Source organism: Drosophila montana, unplaced genomic scaffold (genome assembly GCF_035044405.1).
Source record: "Drosophila montana isolate Dmon_TW-CO22-7 unplaced genomic scaffold, ASM3504440v1 contig_3661_1, whole genome shotgun sequence".
NCBI lineage: Eukaryota > Metazoa > Arthropoda > Insecta > Diptera > Drosophilidae > Drosophila > Drosophila montana.
This window is the reverse complement of record NW_026998547.1, coordinates 31,602-53,239: the sequence shown is the minus strand read 5'-3', so window position 1 is coordinate 53,239 and position 21,638 is coordinate 31,602. Positions and strand designations below refer to the sequence as shown.

The 21,638-nt window shown below is 42.5% G+C and overlaps 1 protein-coding gene and 1 long non-coding RNA gene across 2 annotated transcripts in view; one reads left to right on the top strand and one right to left on the bottom strand.

Annotated features, from left to right (window-relative positions):
• The window catches only part of dar1 (dendritic arbor reduction 1), a 35,068-nt gene continuing 13,430 nt past the window's right edge, over positions 1–21,638 (bottom strand). The window contains exons 2-6 of the mRNA XM_064692865.1: positions 10,737–11,313; positions 9,367–10,157; positions 8,621–9,287; positions 5,602–5,661; positions 1–986 (exon numbers count right to left, since the gene is read on the bottom strand). Of these exons, the coding sequence (XP_064548935.1) occupies positions 799–986; positions 5,602–5,661; positions 8,621–9,287; positions 9,367–10,157; positions 10,737–11,313 (2,283 nt within the window). The 3' untranslated portion in view covers positions 1–798. The remainder of the gene's footprint in view (positions 987–5,601; positions 5,662–8,620; positions 9,288–9,366; positions 10,158–10,736; positions 11,314–21,638) is intronic.
• The window catches only part of LOC135435701 (uncharacterized), a 52,870-nt gene that overhangs the window by 24,916 nt on the left and 6,316 nt on the right, over positions 1–21,638 (top strand). Inside the window, exons 3-5 of the long non-coding RNA XR_010437414.1 lie at positions 734–1,130; positions 1,198–1,245; positions 8,120–8,438. This is a non-coding gene — a long non-coding RNA (uncharacterized LOC135435701). The remainder of the gene's footprint in view (positions 1–733; positions 1,131–1,197; positions 1,246–8,119; positions 8,439–21,638) is intronic.

Genomic DNA, 21,638 nt, shown 5'->3' with positions numbered 1-21,638 from the left:
TGGTTTTTCAAAAACATTTTATTATTTGATGATTTTGTGCCAGCACTTTTTGGTGTTTAGAAACGATATAGAGACACGATAAGTTTACATATACATAATACACTAGCTAGCATATACATACAGGACAGATATATGTACATATATAGTCGTACGCATCGAATTACAGACTAACATAATATTATGGCTAAGGGAAACTATACAGAAACTAGGCGACAATGACACGTGGCGATACAACTTGGCATTGATTTAGTTTAAGTATACAAGGATCTATATGAATATATGTATATATATGTATCTATATATAGATATATATGTACTATATGCACTTTAATACACGGGTCTCTCAGCATGCGCTCGCAACTGTGAGAGTGTTGAGAGAAACGAGAGATTTCTCTGGAAATAGTACGAACTAAATATTGTTGTAAATGTGTAAGCTAAACGAGAGTTATGATTAGTTAGGAGTGTGCTTAGTTTAAGATTTGCATTAATATGTAGTTAAGCAGGTGGAAATTTCATTTACTTAATTTAACGCTTGAGTTGAGAGAGAGACAGACAGAAAGAGAGAGCAGATCCTTTCAGCTTTAAGATCTGCTTCCGACTGTCCGCTCTCTGAATTTCGATTGTGAAAAGCTCTTGTTTATGTGATTTTGTTGTATTTAACTAATTAGTAATCAGGTTTAATATTAATATTTAATAGTAACCATTTACTAAACGAATTTTTGTATCTTTTTAGCTTAACTAAAGTCCTTTGGATTGTGATATAGTTGATTGGTAGCCGCTCCGCCCGACACGACGGCCTCACTTATTCTTCGGCAAGTGGCGCTTCATGTGGAGTGCCAGGTGATCGCTTCTCGCAAAGCTTCGCTCGCAGACGATGCACTTAAAGGGCTTGGCGCCGGTGTGTTTGCGGTAATGTCGCGTCAGTTCATCGGAGCGAGCGAAGCGCCATTCGCATTCCGGCCACTGGCAGGTGTAGGGCTTTTCACCTGGAATCAGAAATAAGAGCAAAAACAAAGGCATGCCATGAGTTGGATTTGACAAATGAAAAGTTATTGAAAAATTTGTTAAGACAAATTCATATTTATTATTTGGCTGAAGTGCATGTCATCAAAGAGCTTCTTGTCTTCCAAGTATGTACAACTATATGGCTGCCGCATGTATTCACAAATTAACATTTTCATTGAATTTTCATGTTAGGAGAACAACAACACGACGACGACAGCAAAACGGCAGCTGGAGCAAATGGTAAGTCAATTCGCAGTTCGAGTCACTCTCAGTCGCGTATTTTATGATTTGGATTTTGCTTGCTGTGGCACACGACTTGCCGCTGACGATGGCCCATTACCAGCAGCAGCAACAACAACAACATCAGCAGCAGCAGCAGCAGCAGCAACAACTGCTGCAATAACAAGAGACAACACGACGACATTTGCAAGTGACTTTTGCTCAGCTCATGTCGAGGTAGCAACAAAAATGCGACCGGCCGGTGCCCAAAAGTTTTGCCCGCTGCTCTATGACTAATTCCCTCCAGCTGGAACCGGGTCGACTGCCGGCTGCGTTGTTGTTGTTGCTGTTGCTGTTTGGGTCGCCTTGGCTAACAGCGTGCTTCGAGCATTAGAGCTCGTATGCCAGAGCATAAACATAAACATAAACATAAACATTCGTGTTCAAATTGAAATTGAATGAAATAATTATTGCGGTGCTTTAAATTTGGTGAACTTGACATTTTATGGCATTATTCAGGTATTGTCTTCGCCAGCGACTGACTTGACTTTTGTGTAGTGTATCGAATAGGTTTCCCAATTGGATTTGTATTGTTCGCATAATCCAATTGGCTGTGGATTGTGGAAATAATTCATTTTTTGCACTCTTTCGCAATTCTTTGAGAAGAAGAATATCAACTATTTTTGTATGCTGTCTTATAGACAATTCTATAATTTTTTATTAAGTCTTATAGACAATTTTTTAAAGTAAATTCTCTATAAATGTAACCTTGCCAAAAATATTTCGAGATCTTCACACTTTGCTCAAATAACTCGCACTTCTAAGCTCATCTAAGCCCCAAAACCCTTTTCACAGCATTATTTTAAGCAGCAATAGGCATGATAATTATTGCCGTTGTCTTTTACAGCGGATTTTTAGTTTGAAATACCTCTTCAAGCTGGAGAGGAGGAAGGGGAGAGAGTTGTTTGGCTCAAGTTGAGGTCTGAAGTGGCACTCAGCTGACACTTTTGTAGGATTTACGAATAGAAACCCAATACGAGCGACTCGTGGCGTGACTTATTGGTTTATTTAGATCTCTTTTAATGAATTTAAGTGCCTCGAGATGACTGAACATAATCAAAAAAAAATTTACCTATCGACACTTGCACGCACACATGCGTGCCGCGTGTGTGTGAGTGTGTAAGAAGCTTTGTTTGGGGCCAAAAAAAAAAACATTGATAAATGGCTGGGCATTGTAGCCCGCTGTTGCCGATGGTGAGTCATGGTACAGAAACTGCCCAAACAGAATCTCGTAAACAAAAACAATACCAACAACAACAACGGCAACAGAAACTACAACAACAACCACAGCGCACTCGTGGGAATATCATTTGGCAATGGCAAAATTGAAATCGCTCGTAACTAAAACAAAGATCAGCATCGAACCCGCAGTCGGGGGTTGGACCGGGGCCAGCCCGGCCCTCTCCGATCCGATCCGAGCCCGGGTAAACAACAAACAAAGTTATGTAAATGTTGTTTTGTAATGTGCGATGAACGCAATGCGATAAGGCCGACGAAATTACTTCATAATTTTAACGTAGTATGCCGCGATAAGCGCAACATGCAACTAACAATATGCAGACACACTCGGACTCGTATATAAATTAAGGCAACGGCTGCCCCCAAAACAAGCTAGAAGACAAGTCTAGCCGCAGGCCACACAGTCCAGGCCAGGCTACGCCACGCCAGGCCGGAGACCTCCTCCAGTCGTCGGGCATAAAAATCAAACTAATTTATGGCAACGCGAACATATTAGCAAACAAATCAGTACAAAATAAGCCCAGCCGGTGGGCAAACTGCGTTCCAAATGCCTGTCTTCCAGCTTCAGCTCCAGCTCCAGTTCCAGTGCAGACACCTAGGGACTGGGGTAGCGATATGTTTAATTTATGCGTTCGCTTGCTGCATAAAGATTAGTTACCGAGTGATTTTCTAATCGCTGCGTCCAGATAAATACAAAAAGCCCAAATAAAAACCACAAATTTACGAGCAGCGAACGCAGCAAGAAAAAACAAAAGACTTAGGCAACGAACTTGCCTGGCTAGAGCTTTACGAAGCGTCAGCGAATATGTTCACTTAACGAAACGTCGTAAATTCTATAATTCGCCTATGAGAATGGGCCTAGGGCGATTCGTCCTAAAAGAATTTCAACAACCAATTCAAAAATCCAAAAAACGTAGAAAAAAAATAGAAGTTTATTTTTTTTAAAAATGCAAAAATGCTTTGAAAATTTAGATACATTTTAAAAAAATGTTGGAATCTTTGATCTAAGGAACAGAAAATATTTTCCGAAAATCAGAATCAGTATTGGAAAAAATAATTATATTTATTAGAAAATGTTTAACAAATCTACATTTGCAGATAATAGGAATTTTTTCATTTAATGGCGATTGACATTTTTTTGTGTGCATGTTAACTAAATGCTGTCGCATGTGTCCGGCCCGGCACTTGAGCTGCAGCGCCGCTAATCAGCAAAGACAACACTCAGCTGGTGTCTGGCGCCACGAGATGCCGCAGCTTCAAAATTGCATGAAAGATGTGTGTGTATGTATGTGTGTGTATGTGGTTTTGCTGCCTCCCAGGCTGGGCGTGTGACGACGACGTTAACTAAGTCAAAAGCCAAACAAACAGGACAGGCATCAGACGGTAGCCACAAATGGCTGCTGCCACTCGAAAACTACTGCAAAATTGCTGGCCAAAGATTTGAGCCAAATCCACAGAGACGTGGCCATAGATTTGCTTGGCAATCGTGTTGGCCCACGGCGGGTGTAAGGCAATTAAATCAGCTAACCAGAGCTTAAGTTTACATTGACTGGCCTGTAGCAAGTGCAGCTAAAGGGTTAACAGATAGGAGAAAGTCTTTGAGAGAGTGAGCGAGAAAGCATGAGAATGGAAGTTGTTAGCTACAATACATATATCGGAATATGATTAATTGATCGGATGAGAGAACACTTTCTGCTTGATATATTGTAAAATATTCTTAGCTAAGGGTCTTGAGTTGTTTTTATTTTCGATTTCTACTAAACGGGTCAGCGGGTAGTAAGGAGAGTGTAGAAGGAACTTGCTAGATTCAGGTCATGTAGATAATAAATGGGGGAAAACTGAGAACAAAGGTTGTATAAAATCAATAGCCTTACGAATGTTTGAGTGTCGGATTAACAAACGGGAGGTTCAATTCGTATATTACTCATATATATGTATACATCTTAGGCAAGGCTTCAGCAACAGATATTCCTGATATCTAAATGGAACTTTGAATATTTTCAACTGTATAAAATCGTAGAAAGACCTTTTACAGGGCATTTATAGCGTCACCTTGGCTCGAGCACTTGTCGTCGGGGCAATGTTATCAAATGTGTCGTTTTTTTCTTAGCGAAGCGTCAAGTTTATCAGTTAAGTGAAAATCAGCACAGCGCAAAATCATAATAATAAAAATGTTTTTTAAGTGCAGCGTTTTAAGTTTGCGCATAAATCAGCTGGTCATGTGCGATTAATAAAACACCGAAGGAGAACTGCGCTCGGGATTGAGTCTCGCTGCTTTTGGGGCTGGGTCGAGAGTCGAGAGTTGAAAGTCGCAAGTCGCCAGTTGCTGTGAGTCGCGAATCAGAGGGGCATAAAACGTGTGGCCCATAAAACGAAGACAGGTGATCAACATCCAACGACCCACCAAAAAAGCCCAAAAAACCAAAAAAAAAAAGTGGTAAAGCCCGACCGACTGGCGGACAAACCAAAAAATAACGTCAAGTGTAATCTGAGCAAGAAGGAAATGCAGGCCAAACGTGCGCCCAGCTGATGGCGTTGGCGATTGGCGATTGTTGATGTTGTTGATGTTGCAACTGACCACAAAAAGCCGCACAACAAAAACAGCAACAAAAACAAAAACAAAACGTAGAAATCACGATTTCTGTGGTTTTGCTTCGCTATGTGCTGTGCCGAAATTGAAAAACAAAAAACCTAAATAAAAAAATCAGCCAAAAGGCGCTCCGAGCTCTTGGCAAATTATGTGCTGGCAACTACAAATATGAGCGCGCGAATTAATCAAAAGCCTTTTTTTCCGCCGTACGTTCAGTTGCTCAACGCTACAAAATAAAGCAGCGCAGCTGTGCACCACCAGCTCATCGTCAGCCATGGCGGAGCTGCTGCTGCTGGTGGTGCTGATGTGGTAATAAGCCAAACCTACTACGCCTACATCGGATGCGGGGCAGGATCGGGCCGGCAACAAATGTGTGTGACAGCGGACAAGCCTAGCGGCGCCTTATAACTAATACCAAGTGCTTGTTGCCTGGGTGGTGGGTGGATCTGTGCTGCAGCCTCTGACTATCAATAACATTAACGACTTACCCGTGTGTATCCTTTGATGCGCCTTCAAATGCGAGCTCTTCGTATAGACCTTGGAACAACCTGCAAATGGAAAAGAAATAAAGTGGGCTCAGTAAGTTATCCAAGCAGAAGAAAGGAAGGCAGCGAATGTTTAGCTAAGAACTGAGAGGTGCCAAAAGGGAATGAATGCACTGGACTAAAAAGATTAGGGGATAAAATATTCAATATTATTCTATTATAAATTAAATTCTTGAATGATTCTCTTTCAAAAATCATGAACTGGTGCAGTAAAAATAAATTATATTATAATTTAAAGAAAAATCTATCCCTTATTATAATTATATACAAGATACCATACGAAGATTTACTCAAAAAATATATTTTTTAATATAAATACAATTATTATTCTAACCAACATTAAGTTATTTGGAATATCCATTGGTCTGCATATTGAGAAACTAAGCCTTAACTGTAGCTGCTAGTTAACCTAAGCCATAACTTGAATTGCTGTTTAAATTAAACCTTCAACAAGCAACTCGTGTATGGCTTGAACACTGATCTTAGCCGTTAAATTTACTACGGCCTTAAAAGTCGTTAACAATTTTAAGCGCTTCATATGTGATACCAAGTCGAATCTCGTTGTCAGAGTGCCAAATTGAATGGGCAATTTATCTGAGAGCACAGTGCAGAGCCCGCACTGTGGCAGCACAGACGAAAATCTTGATAAGCTGACTATGAGAAAAGAGGCACATTGCAAAGTGCAGCTGGCTGTGGCAGTGGCTGAGGCTGTGCCTCTGCAGTGGGTCAGTGGGCGTCGCTACAATCGAGCCTTTAATTAAGCCCGTGCAGCTGTAGTTGAAGCTGAAGCTGGAGCTGGAGCTGGAGCTGGTGAAAGTTGCACAAGATTCACTTGTGCACAGCATGAGACATTTATGTGGCACTTAAAAGGATGCTTAGAGATCCCAGCACGTCCGCTCTAATTGAAAGCTGAGTACAACGTGACGCGCATATAGAAAAAGACAATGCCAAAACTCAGCTAAAAATACTCGAACCACCAGCAAGGCACAAGTAAGCCACCGTAGACAAACATGGCCAAAGCGAATTGATAGCTAAAAAGCGAGTCAAGAATGTTGCGTCGACGCCAGACAACAGCAGCAACAACAACAGCAGCAACAGAAACAACAACAATGATGACAGTTAGACGCGTGATTGGCTGCGACTGCAGAGTTACGAGGATTGCCGATCACATGCCCCGCGCTAACTCTCGCGAACTTCTGAGACATAACTCACTTGCGTGGCAGTTGCAATCTCGAGTTGCAAGTTGCAAGTGGCATAGAGTCCATAGAGCTGCAATGTGGACGTGAAACGTGTAGACTTGGCCCACAGAGCTGTGTCGGAGAGTCTGATGCGTGCGTTTATGGCATAATAACTTCATTTGGACAGCATTTTTGTGCGCCTGCGCGCTCGAGAGTTTGGCCAAGCGCAATCGGACTCGTAATATTTGTGCTCGAACGCGCTTTTTGTCTAAAAATGGCCACGGCAAACGTGTCAGACAATTGTCAATTATTTATTAGTGGCAACGCACGTAGCCAACGACGCCAACGACTCCAACGACGGACCATCAGTTGGCTAGACAACGTCGCATTTAGTTGGGGTTAAGTGCTTTTCGCTTCCCTCTCAATGATCGCCCCGTTAGCAGCTAATGGACTGAACGCCGAATTGTGTATAAGGTTTTTCGATTCGATTCAACATTTGATTGAGCGCTGGATTCAGTGCTGTGTATTATTCGGCTGATCTTCAATTGATAAACAACAGTCTTTGCATGATCTTTAATTGATCTTCAAATATTAAATGTTCCATTCAACTCTATCGCCATGCCCCCATCGTATGGCGCAGGCAAGATTATATATTATATATTTTTGGCTGATCTTCAATTATTATTATTGTTCCTCAAATATTAGTTGTTCCATTCAACTACCTATTTATTCCTTTTCTATCTGGCGCAGACAATATTATATATTATAGCTGATCTTCAGTTGATGAACATTCCTTGCATGATCTTTAATTGATCTTCAAATCTTGTGATCCGCTTTTGCTAATTTGGATATTATATTTAACTCTTCTAAGAGAAATCTCTTATATTTTTAGTTTATATTTAATTGTGGTGCATCCTTACTTTGATTTTAATGATCTTCAACTGATATTGTTCCTTTTGATTCTGTGTTGATCATCAGCTGTGTCTCGTAGTTATCGATTCTAGTCTGAAACTATTCTCTATTGTTACCCGGTCTTCGATCGGTACTCTGCTCTTTGATTATCCCTAACTCCCTCTCAAACTATTCTCAATATCTACATTTCCTCTTTCCGATCTTCAATTGATCTTCAACTTTTTATTTACTTATTAGACTAAACTAAATAGCAATAAATAATAGTTTTCTTTATAAGCAACTGATCTTCAATTGGCATACAATGTCAATATGATTCTAAATGCTCCTCAATTTTGAATGATCCCTATTCATAGCTAATCTTTGTCTTTCAGTTAACTGCTCTACGCAAGGTCCTCGGGTTGACATTGGAACTATGTCGAACGTATCTCAGTGATAAAAGAGAGGGGTAGAGGGAAAGAGAGGGAGACTCTTACATAAATATGGCACTGGCTAATTGGAATTACAAAAGAGGCATTTGAAAAAGCGCCACAACAACTGTCAATAGGCACAGCGGGCGACAGACGGAAAGATAATAAATAAATAAATGTTTAGATAAATGGAGAATAAATAAATGGCGATTGGAAGTACGCCTCACGCATGCGCAATGAGCCCGTGGCCAAGATCCCAGTCAAATAGCTGAATATGTAACAGGTATGTAAGGGGCTATGACTAAGGGGGAGGGTTGAGGGTCGAGGGGGAGCTGGTCTCTATTACAAAAAGTGTCGCAAAGCGCGCGAAATGATAAACGAGTCGCACATGCAACGCATCCCAAGCAGAAAGAAGAAGCACCTAAAAAACAGCAGGCGGCAGATGAATCTGCGGATTGCACTCACCCACAAAATCACAGTGATGGATGCGACGCTTCTCCAGCTCCGGATTGTTGCGCCGATTGTAGCGCACGGTGCGCACGCTCATCAGGCTGGCGATGTGCGCCGGCGTTCCGGGCTGATGGTGCGCATGGCGGCCGCGTCGCCCGCTGCTCGGCGGCGGCGGCGGTGGCGGAGGTGCCGGCTGCTGCTGGACTGCTCCAATTGCGCTGGCTGTATTGGCGGGCGTGAGGGTCGTCAGCGTGGTGGGCGTGCCGGCGCCCAGCAGCTGCAACGTGGGCGGCGGATTAACCAGGCTGGGACAGAGGCCAGCCAGGCCATGGTAGGGCGGCGGCGGCGTGCTGCGCCGCTGTGCCTGGGCAACGGCAGCGGCTGCAGCCACCATGGAGGCGCCGGGACTGCCGGGATCTGAGCTGGGCGGTGTCAGCGGTGGCACGAACATGTGACGCGTCGAGTTGGAGCCCGTCGAGGAGGCGCTGCCCGAGGAGGAGGCGGATGTGGCGGACGGTGTGCTGGGCGCGGCTGGCGGGCATAGCTGCAGCTGCTGTTGTTGTTGCTGATGCTGCTGCTGCTGCTGCTGCTGCAGCACGTGTTGAGCTGTGGGCGTGGCAGTGGTTGGTGTCGCTGTGGCAACTGCTGATGGCGGGTGTATTTGGTATTTGGTGTGAAAGCTCTAGAGCAGCAAGAGAGTCGCCGTAAAGGGAATCAAAAATAGAAAGTCTTCAAGCAACAACAATTGCGGAGATTCTCACCTGACTGCTGTGGTGCCAGCTGTAGCCATAGCTGCTGCTGTTGCTGATGCTGCCGGTGCTGCTGGTGACGACGCTGCTGGTGGTGCCCCCAGATGCACTGTTGTTGTTGTTGCTGTTGCTGTTGTTGTTGCTGCTACTGTTTAGATATCCAGCGCCTGATGCGCTGTTCAGCTGAGATGCGTATTGTTGCTGATAGGAGGCAGAGTTGTTGTTGTCGCCGGCTGCCTGCTTGGGACTGTTGCTGCCGCTGTGGAGATGCTGCTGATGTTGCTGCTGCTGCTGCTGCTGCTGTAGCTGCAGCTCGACAACTTCAGCAGCGGGTGGCAACCCGGACAGCGAGAGGCTAGGATGATGCTGGTACAAGTGTTGCTGCTGTTGCTGATAATGTTGCTGATAGTGTTGCTGCTGCTGCTGTTGTTGCTGCTGATGGTATTGCTGCTGCTGCTGCTGTTGCTGCTGCTGCTGTTGTTGTTGTTGCTGCTGCTGCTGCTGTTGTTGTCGCTGCTGCTTTTCAGTTTTAATCTCCATGGGACTGAGCATTGGTGTCGAGAAAGTTTCGAGCAGTGTTTCATCTATTGCTTCCATTTTGACCTGTGGCAACAACTGTTGCTGCTGTGTCGCCTGATTCGCTGCTGCATTGTCGCTGCCATTGGCCACTGTGCTGGCGCTCAGCATGAGCGCATTCTCCGGATCGATGTTCTGTATTGAGGTGGCAATATCATCCCAGAGAGCTGGTCGCTGATACGGATCGTCCAGTGGGTCGCCGAAGAGAGCCTCTTTGTTTTTGGTTTCTATGTGTGTGTGAGTTGGGTGGGTAAAGAAAATCGCATTATAATCAAGCTGCTAATGCCTTATGCAAATCAATATATAGACAGGGAATTATTAATGCAAACAAAGAAATCTCGCATATGCATGAAATTTATAAACAACCGTTTCGATATTTTTAACTATAAATAAAGCCGAGACTTTTCGCTAGTTGCTGCTCTTCGTGTTCAAAACTCTCACTTGTATACACTAACTTTTTCTCTCACCTCGCCAAAAGTCAAAAAGTTTCAGTTTCATTCTTGGTTTTCAATTCGTAAGTTTGCCCAATCTGCGTCTGAAGCGCATTTTGAGTTCGTCTTAGTTTTAAGCTTCTCTCTGTTTGGGGCTTAGGCTCTTCTGTAGGGTCTCAAGTTTCACATTTGGCTTGCAAACGCAACTATGAATCAAAAAAAAAAATTCAACGAAAAAAAAATCACGAAACTACGAAAAGGCGAACACGAGTTGTCGCGTCTCGTTTTGCTATTGACTTGCGAGATTTCTCCTCATGCGTGTAATTTTGTGTGCCCAGCTTCCCCCCACCCCCTGCCACTCGCCCAGCTACTTACCATACAAATACTCCTTCTCGCTGCCCGTTGCCGTGCCCCCCGCCCCGTTGCCACCGCCCGCTCCGTAGCCCAGTGCCACTTCGTAGGGCGCTTCGTCGTAGAGCGGCGCACATCCATAGGCGGAATTTGAGTTGGAATTGGGCGAGCCGGCGGGTTGTTGTTGTTGTTGTTGTTGCTGCTGCTGCTGAAGCTGCTGCTGCTGGGGCTGGTCGCTGGCATAGCTGGAGGCAGCCAGCTGCCAGGCATCCAAGGCGGCACCACTCTCGCCGCTCTGCAGACTGTGGTGCAAATGCTGATGATGATGTTGGTGGTGGTGCGCATGCGAATGGTGGTGCGAGTGCAGGTGGTGGTGATGGAACTGATGATGGTGATGATGATGCGAAGATGCCGCCGAGTTGTTGCTGTTCGGCGTTTGGCTGCCGTTGCTGTTATTGTTGTTGTTGTTATTACTATTCGTGTTGTTGTTGTTGTTGTTGGAGGCAGCAGCAGCAGCAGCGAGCACTTCCAGTTCCACATCGGCCGGCTCGATCTTGTGCAGACGTCCCATCAGCTCGTGCCGATAATCCAGTTCCGGGGACTGCAAACAGATTGAGAAAAGTTAGTGTTAGTAAATTGTGTGTTATATGGCCCAACAGGCGGCCCGCTCTGGTGCGTTGCCTCTTCATAAATTTTGATTAAATTTTTATCGCTGTGCAACACTTTGGGCCGCTTCTCGCTGCCACTTTTCGCTTATCTTTATTCTCTGGCTGTTTTCTTAGGCTTATTTTTATGGCGAGCATCGTTTTTTGTGGCTCGTTTTCAATTTAATTTTCGTCGTTCGTTTGTTTTGCATCGAAATGTTTGTTTTTCTGTAGATTTCTTGTCGCATTTTTTATGCACCTTTTTTTCTGATTTTATTTTATTGTTGTGTGCTCTTAATGCGCATGCGCTTGCTGGCATGCAAGTTCGTTGCCTAAGTCATTGCGGCCTGACGTTAAAGTCGACACGCTGACTTTGCGCAAATTAATTTATTCTATTCAAGTTTTCCAAAGCTATTGACAATTGAGTGGGAAGTATCATATGAAAACTCTTGACAATTGATTACATGTCGATTAGCGCTTATCCAATACGACTTTTCAAATTGAAGGAACTGTCAATTCGTAATTAAATTAATTGCAAATCATTCTGGAAAGTTCATGATTAGATTTTAATAAGCAAATCCTATGCACAACTGTCGCTACACACTAAGAATTGTTCTAATGATCATTTAAAAAGTTTTCACAATAAAAATAAAAAAGGTTTAAGAGATTTAGAAAAAATTATTATTTTCAGAATAAATTTCTTGAAATTCAGGATGTTTGTCATTTTGTGCTGAATTTGTGAAAAGCAGCAAACATTTTTTTTGAGTGTATATATATAATTTGCATGAGTGTACATTTGAATACATATTTTGTATTTTCCGAATATACACAGATTTAATTGACTATTGACTTTTATTGTGTTCCCTAGTTTTCTTCAGTGTATTATAATACTTTTTTTTGCATCAATGTGCGTTCTTTTCGTCCATCTCGCTATTTTGATTAGTTTTAATGCTTGGCTCCAAAAAAGTATTGTCGCTGTCTGAAATTTATGAGCAACTTTTTATAGACAGCCCAGCGACAAACGTCAACATTGTCTGCAAGCTAATTTATGACAACACTTAACGTTGTTTAGGCACACATAATAATCATTTGGCAAATTAGAGAAACTTTTTTCCAGGCTTTTCACATGCAAATGATGTCTGCCAGCGAGTCGGGTCTGGCAATATATCAAAGTGTAGAGTGTTGATCAGGGCCAGGCATATAGCCTACTAAAACCAAGCCGAAATCTGACTCAATTCGAGAAATGCTCAACACTGACTCACATACAACACACACACACACACACCCTCGAAACCCACCAACGTAGTTCGTTTCTTTTTATGAGCTGAAAATTTACGAGCGTGGCAAATTATTTTGCCGCAATATTTTTGCCAAGCATTTTTCATTTTATTGGCTGCGGCTTTTTTTTTCTTTTCGGTATTTTTTTCCTTTTATGTTTTTTTTTTGGATTTTTTGGTACGCCGACACATAAAACAGTACGAGTACGAGAGTATTTGGAACGGTACTTGAAAAATGTTTGCTCGCCTCTGAGGTCAACGTGGCGTGTGATAATTTTAATAGATTTTGTTTAGCCAGTTGTTGCCGCGAATATGAGTAATATTTCGGCTTTGGCTTTGGCTTTGGCTGTGGCACAGTCACTGTGGCTTTTCCTGGCGCGTTTTCCACGAATTGAATTCGATTTTTCCAGCTGCCGCGTGGGCCGCATTTAGTGCGCTTCACACGCAAATGACCTCATAAAAATGCGTAACGCGTCGCCCCGAAGCGTCGCGGAATCTTTAAGTGGCCCCCACACTGGCATTAGTACGATTCGAGTTGGACTTGGACTTTGGCGGCCGTGGCGGCAACAACTGCACACAACGGTAACTTGCGTCCAGGCCAACTAGCAGCAAGTACCTCAGTCTGACATATTGACAACAGCAGCTACAACAACAACAACGACAACGACAACAACAATAGCAACAAACATGAATTTCAATTATGAACCTGTTCTTTTGGGCTTTCGCCCGAGCCAAGTTCTTTTGTGTCTAGTGAAATTATGTGCAGGTAATTTTTTAATTTTTTATTTTTATACATTTTAATACGCGCGTACGCCAAGTTATTTTCTGATATTTTTTATACATTTTTCGTATTTGTTTTTGTTTTTTAGGCATTAAAATGCCGTTGTCAGCAATCGGCGATAAATGGGCATTACGCACAGAGAACAAAAAAGCCATTTGCATAAATTGAGCAGGCCGAGGAAGCGCGAGCTTGTACCGTATTTGGTTATACCCTTCTAGAGGGCATTATAATTTTATCGTGGAATATGTAACGCATAGAAGGAGAAAATTTCGAAATTTATATTTATTCTAGATCAGCATCAACAGTTATGCATAGGTTCGCCTTTCTGCTGCCGGTAGTACATATGTTCCTCATATATATGCAAAACCTTATCAATATCGGAATTCTATATCATATAGCTGTCATAGGAAAGATCGGCCGATACACATAGCTTCCACAGCAAAATGTCAGCAAGGGTATTGAATCTTCGGCGTGCCGAAGATATCCCTTCTCTCTCGTTTTATTTTCATTTCGTTCTTCAAGCTTATGTTTTATTGATATTGATTTGGCCCATTTGCAGAAGTGCCGTGGCCATAAAATATTTATGACTTATTATTTAATTGTTATTTTGTGTTAATTTTTTCGTAAATATTTTTTATAGTAATTTTACTGAACACCCCTGTCTGCCTAATTGCTATGCTTTACATCGAATTTTAACCATTTGCGATTTGTTGTGCTTGCATATATCAAGAGTTATTTATAGCCACACTTGAGTTTTATTTGCCCTATAAATAGTTCTAGTTTTATTTATTTTCTTCTTTCGATTTCTTTGCATTGTGTGGGCGCCCATTTCTAATATCTATTCAGCATACCTGCAAAGCATTTACTCATTTAATTTATTATTTCCCGCAGTTCTAAAGCTTTTGTCATTGTTCGGTCGGGCTTTTATGGGTTATTGGTCGACTTGTTTGGGATAAGCTGGGACAGTGTGGAGTCTCTATATAGGTGACTATATACGAGCATTGTCGGCGCTGCCTGTGCCTGACATTTATGAGCAACTTTATGCGCAGCTGTCAAAATTCGAAATCTAAATTCGAAAATGGCCAATTTTATGGCTCAATACCGCCAGAGTCGCCTCACAGCGCAGTTGTTCGTCTATTGTCTATTGTAACAGCAAAAATGTTGTAAAACTCATAATGAAAACAACAAAAACAGTTGGCAATTTGACATCTTTTTTTTATGAATAAATGTGTATTTTTTTATATTTTATATTTGGCATATTGATGGCTGTTAATAGAGCCGCGCGTCTTAAGCAAATTGAAAAGAAATGACGGCCAAAGAGAAGCTCTTTAAAATGCAAAGCGACAGCCACTGTTGCCAGAGGGCAGCACAATAAAAGTAACAGCAACAGCAACAACAACAGCAAAAACAACAGCAACAACAACAACAACAACAACAGCAGCAACAGCAACAACAAATAATAATGGTACATAAAATTTATTAAATTTTATAGGTATTATTTTTATTTTGTTTGTTTCTCATTTTCAGTAATTTTTGTTTTTTTTTTATTTTATTTTATTTTTTTTTGGTATTTTCTTTATTTCTCAGGCAAGTGCCAAATTTGGTTTGGGGTTCTTGACCACGCACGTGTGGCTCTAAATGTGCGCCCGCTGCTGTACGTGTGCGTTCTTTATTTGTTGTTGTTTTTGTTTTTGCTGCTGCTGCTTTTGGTATTATTTTGCATATTTTGTTCGATTTTAAATGAAGTCACGTTGCAATCGTAAAGTCGATATTTATGTTTGTCATTATTTTTTATGCTCTGCTGCTTGTTCAGCTGCTTCTTCTTCTTCTTCAGCCACTTAGTTGTCGTTGCTGTCGCTTCATATAAATATTCTTGTTGCCGCTGCCCATTAATAAATACAATGTTTTTTGCGCCGTCTTATAGCGCTTAACAATAGTAGTTAACAACTTTATTTCTATGTTTTATGCACACACAAACTGCCGACGCTCACGTTTCGTGAAATGCCAAAGCAACATGCAACTTGTTGCAAGCAACTGTTGCAAGCTGCTGCTGGCAGTAATGAAGCAGCCACAAGTCATCAACAGCTGTCAACTCACATTAAAGTCAACAAAATGTCTATGAGAAATCACCAAAGCGAATGCGCTAAAGAGCCGCAAAATGCATTCCGAATCCGGCCATGACAAATGGCAGCATTATTTGAAATGGTTCGCTTTGAAATGAACCGACTTTTAAGTACATCATTTTATTTGGCCGATATACTATCTGCCGGGGGGATTCCTGGGGCAGCACGTGCCGCATATCTGAACATCATTTGGCCATTTGTAAAGTCCCCCAATTGAAAACAATAGAGCACACAGATCTACAGAGATTCATGCCACAACTGTTTTTGTTGGCCATTTCTCTGATAAGGCAACACGCAACAACATATTTGCAGCCGAAGGCGGCCAATGCCACGCGTCCCCGAATCCGAAATCCGAAATCAAGCAAACAAAGGCGCAATTGTGGGCCCCAAAGGGGGGAGCATCGGCAGGCAGCTGGATGATAAATCAGCAGAGGGCGAAGTAAACGGCTGAAATAACCACATTTCTTTTGGTACTTTTTTTGTCTGCTGGATAATCGTTAAATAATCCGTTGTATGTGGCTTATTGTGTCTCGTCTGTCTGAGCTGTCGGAGCCGGGGGGCGCCGCAGCTGGCAATTGGCGGCGCGGTGCGGCGGCAGGGTGCAAAATATTTCCTGAAATTTGTTGAATTGACTTTTAATGCTTTTTATCACAATTTGGTATTGAGAGACGCAGTGAAAGTTTCTATTGCGACAGGAAATGTGTTTGACAGCCAAGAAACTTGAGACTTTTGAGTGCGCGAGAGAACAAGTTCGTTGCCTCAGTCTTTTGTTTGTTCAAGCTGGCAAATATCCAATAAGATATACAGCTGGCAATAAAACAAAAATTCAATTTGCTGACCCCCAAGCAACAACAGAGAATGCAGTTAACTTTTCTATACAAAAAAACAACGCTATAAACGCAGGCCATAAAATCACAACAACAACAACAACAACAAACGGCAATGATGCTGCCTGCGTAGCTGCTCGTAAAAATAGTTAAACTTTTAATACAAAATGTAAGAAAAAAAAATCTGTTCATGACTCATAACAGCAAAAGTAACAACAACAACGAAACAATTTGCATAAAAAATCGCTGGCAATCATTTTATTGGGCCAAGCGCTCGTAAATCTCCGACAACGAGTTGGCCGCAACTTCAGCAACCATCAAGCAGCAGCAGCAGCAGCAACAACAACAACAACAACCAGCAGCAACTCTGGCCACACAGTTGACAAAAGAAGCAGGAAAGTAAACACACACAGACAGTCAAAAAAGTAGAGAAAACTATGCCAAATATGTTTTCCGCATTTTCTTCTTTTGCATACGCCCCAGGGACACAAGCAGGCTATTTACAGGCCACAGTCAGAGACAGAGCCAGAGCTGGAGCTAAATTGTGGCTCCACTGCTGCCCAAATCAGCATAGCAAATCAAATTTGGGACAGTAGTTGACCAGAGACTCGACTAAAGACTGCGGCTCAGACCGAAAACTGGAGACTGGAGGCTGCAGGCTAAAGCTGGAGCCTGGACAAGTGCAGCGCATGCTGAACATGCGTTTGGCATCGTTTCGTTTCGTTTTCACTGGGCATACGTATACATATGCCGTATATGTATGTACATACATTGTGCTTGTACATACAAAACTCCTCTAGCTGCCGCTCACCCTCCTGCTCCTCCTCAACCCTGCGCGCCCTGGTGCCGCATTTAAATGTCAACCCGGGCAAAAACGAGGCAAAGTTGCGGATTTGCAGTCAATTTTCTTGGAATTGAATTTTGTGTCCATTTGTGCCTAAGAGAGATTACATGGCCACTTTGCATGTGAGCAGCTGGCACTATGGGGGCGGGGCAAAAGAGGGGCTAGTTGTGTTTGGGGGCACATGGGTTTTTTATGTTCGGTAATATGCTGAAGCCTGGGCGTATTTTATGTGTGTGTGATTTTATCTTGCAGCTGAATAGGAAATGCTCTACTTGTAATTGGAAGTTAGAAGAAAATTGTTAAGCTGTGGAGGGTTTATAAATTTAGGAGAAGTTAGGAAATAAATAATAATTTTTAAAAATGAATTAAAAGTAAAAATATTGAACAAATTTTTAAAAATATTTCATTTTAATTAAAACGTAAAAAGTTGTTTCAAATAATTAAAATTATTTTAAAAAATTGTTATTTATTCCAATTAAATATAATTAGCTTAACTTTAAGCTTATGAATATATTTTATATAATTTTGCATAACTTTGCATATTTCATAGGCCAAATTTAAAATTTGGCATTTATGTTAACCCAAGACGTTTTTTAATTTTCCGCCTCTTTCTATGGCTAGTTTCTTGTAGATCTTAACTACAATTGGCATCGTGTTAGGGTAGCCAGCGGGTCTATCACTCACATGCTCAGCAGCACACACACACACACACACACACATACATTGGCAACTCACGTTGCTTCTGCTGCCACTTGGCAGTTGCCACATGCAGCTCAACGCGCTGCTGACTCTATTGCATTCAGTTTTTCAAGCAGGCGTGTAGGTATTGACAGCCCAGGCAGCTACCTGTTGCAGCTAGCTGCTGCAAATGCAACTGCCGCACAGCAGTGCACCAAGTGTTGCAACAACGGGCAGGCAGAGCTTCGGCAGAATTCGACATGTTGGGCGAGAATCATTTACACGCGAGCGGAGAAGCCGGCAAATGGGGTTTATGGGTGAGTGGGGAATGGTGACTGCTGACCGCCAGAGGGGAGCTGGGCGGGTGTGCTAGGCATGCGGTGCTGAGTTGATTTTGGTTTATTTGCGCTTGTCGCCAGCCTCATTTGTCGGCACAGCTGGATGCGCCTTTGGCACCTGCAACAAGCACAGCAACAGCAACAGTAACAAAACCGAACATTCAATGCACAACAATTTGTAGCACGCCAAGTTTTTGTAGAACTTGCTGCCCGCCCCCTGGCCCCCTGGCCCCGTGCCTTGGCACCTGCCCGGACCAGAGCTAGGCAAACTGAACCCATCAATTAGGCAAAGAGACGGCGCACGCTCATAAATATTTAATGTGCAGCGGGAACCAGCCGAAACCCAATGGAAAAGCTTTTTCAGAGCCAAGGTGTCAATTTGACATAAATGGCCCTTTTGGCTTTTGGGCGACTGTCGTTTACATAATTAAATGCCCAGACTAGATCTGCGGTCTGTGGGGCCACACTCTCCCCCTCTCTCTCTCTCTCTCTCGCTCTCTCTGTCTTTGTGTGTCTCTAATCAGCTGCGAGATCATGGCTGGGTTTGAAAGGAGGCGCTAAGTGGCGGCGCAAACAGAAACAAAACAAATCGCACGCACAAATCTCTCGAAAAGGTGTTAAAAGAAAAGCATGCGAGCGTTTATCTCGCGCTTTCTCGCCGACCCATTAAAAAAAAAAGTGGAGAAAAAACTACAAAAAATGTTGGGCAATCAACAATGATCATTGACGATGATCATCAGCGGCGAGCAGCTGCAAAAGCTGCTGTTTGCGGCACGTTTCCATATGCCACCAATTCATCAACAGTCAAACGGGGCGCCAGACTCATAAATTAGTGAACCGAGTCGCCGCCCCCGATTGCTTGGCCTCGTCCTTAAGCTCAAGCCTGGGCGCAGTTCATATGCCCGGCTTAACCTTTATGTTGTTCACGTGCCCAAAATTGACGTCATTCTCACCGCTTGTTGTTGTTGTTGTTGTTGTTGTTGCTGCTGTTGTTGGCCCTTGTCAGTGCCTTTTTCATTAGCGTTCGGGTTATTAACCAACTATTTTGTTGCCTTTGTTTCTCGCCTGCCCTTCGCGTCTGTCCTTTAGTCGCGCCCTTTGCGACCCGGCAACAGTTTTTAACACCTTTTTGCCGTCGACTGCGACGTCAGCAGCGACTGTGACGTCGACGTTGGCGTGTGCAGGCTGCGACGCGTGCGCCTCTTCAAGAGTCCAACTGCATGTCAGGCCGCTTGTTCTTTCGAGTTTTACTAAAGACCCATTAAATAAAGGGAAACAAACATTTGACTGTGCCGAGGCACGCTTTACCAAAGCGGAGTGTATATACAATAAGGGGCTTAGGGTCGGTTAAAGAAGCCGATTTACCAAATCTTTCAATTTTCCAAAGAACTATTCAATTTATCATTAATTAAACTTATTATATTTACATAATTATATTTAAAGAAATTAGTCAATGATTTTATTTTTGTATATTATATTTTTTCACATATATATTTTGAACCATTCGAATTGCTGGTTCAAACTGCTGCTTAGTCTGTAGATATATACAAATATGTCCAACTATGTTGGCCGCATGACTTGCCAATTGGTTTTGTGTAATATTTGGCCTTATAAGTGCGACTATGTTTAATGTGTGCTTGGCCATATTCAATGGAACTTTTGCAGCCGTCATTCAATATGCCACTAGACTTATTAGCCGCAAATGTGTTGCCGCTCTCAAAGTGTCATTAAAATCCCCCAGCGACGGCATAAATCACCATTGGCCAACAGCAGCAGCAGCAGCAGCGGCAGCAACAACAATCGCTTAGGCCAATAACAATGCGAAAAAAAAGCGGCAAGAAAATGCGTTAATCAATGCAGCAGCCAAAAACAAACCAACGCAGTCCCAAAATGGTCAAATTAAAGACCAGCCCAAAAGATACACACGGCCAAAAAGCAAAAAAAAAGCAAAATCAAATAAAAACCTGCGACCTGCAACTGCCACACGTGAGCACCTTAAATGGCACGACGCCGAGACGGGTGGGCGGCTCCAAGGGGGCACTCGTTGAATATTCGACTTCCTCATTTAACAAACGCAACAACAACAACCGCAACAACAACAACAGCAGCAGCAGCCGCCGGAGCTAACTTAATACACATTTTTTGCGTTAAGTGAATCTGAATCGCACTTCATTAAGATGCAAAAAAAGGCACAAATTTGCGTATTTGTTATAAAAATAACAGCAACAGAAACAAAATAAAACATAAAAAAAAATAAAATAAAACAAATTAATCCTAAAATATTTGCGCTTTGTTAACGAACTGCGCGCTGCCAAAGCCAACAACAACTACAACGAGAACAACAACAACAACAACTACAACAAACGCAACAACAACAACGACAACAAATACTTTGCGTTAATGATGCACATTGTTCAATGAAAATGAAAGCAACAACGGAGGCTGCACTCGACGTCAACGTTGACGTCAACATTGGCAGCAGCAGCAGCAGCAGCAGCATCGACACCTGCATGCAAAAGGCTCGAAGGGAATTATCCGGGCTAAAGAGCACAGCTACAATTCATTTAGTTCATTTAATTTGTTTTGTTCCTAAGTTCCATTGACATTTGTCATTAGACTGGTGCACTTTCAATATTTAACGCTACGAAATAGCTTCCGTACAAAGGAATATATAAGTTAGCTTCTTATGATGCCCTTTGGCAATAACGCTACCAATTGCTCAACCTCGAACCAGTTAAATTTCCATTTTTCACTTTCATTTATTGTGATTGTTGAAATTTTCTCATGCTCTTCGCATTTGTAAGCTTGTCAGCATAAATGCAGCTAATTTAAAATAGTTTCTGCAGAAAGGCAATCATTTAGAACCAGTTCAAAAGAACCATTGAATTATATCCTGATTTACTTTTAATTGCTAATTTGGTTTGCGCAACTGGTTCACTTAACATCGTTTTGTAACTAGATTAGTACAAATTGAAAGTAGTTTATTTCATTTATTGAATTGTTCCGCTAAAAATTTGATCCCTTTGCCAAAGTTTCTGCCCAAAATGTGCAATATTTATTCAAGTTTAGAATCAGTTTAAGTTTATATCTTTATATCATAGGCTTCTACTTCTGTGCGAGAGACTTCCTAGAGACTTCCTTGTGTATAGGTTCAGCCCAGAACCGGTTCACTTGCAATTAGTTCCGCTACAAAATTGCCATGCTCAGAACCAGTTCAGTTCGTGAATGGTGGGCGTGAGTCGCTTGCCTGGGTGGCTCACCAGCCCACTGACGTCAGGTTTTCGCTTAGCATCTTCTGCCCACCACAGGTGGGCGTCAATTGGAGCAGCTGCAGCAATAACAACAGCAACAACAACAACAACAGAAACAACAACAATCGACAACAATAACAAAATGATTACACGCTTCCGGCTC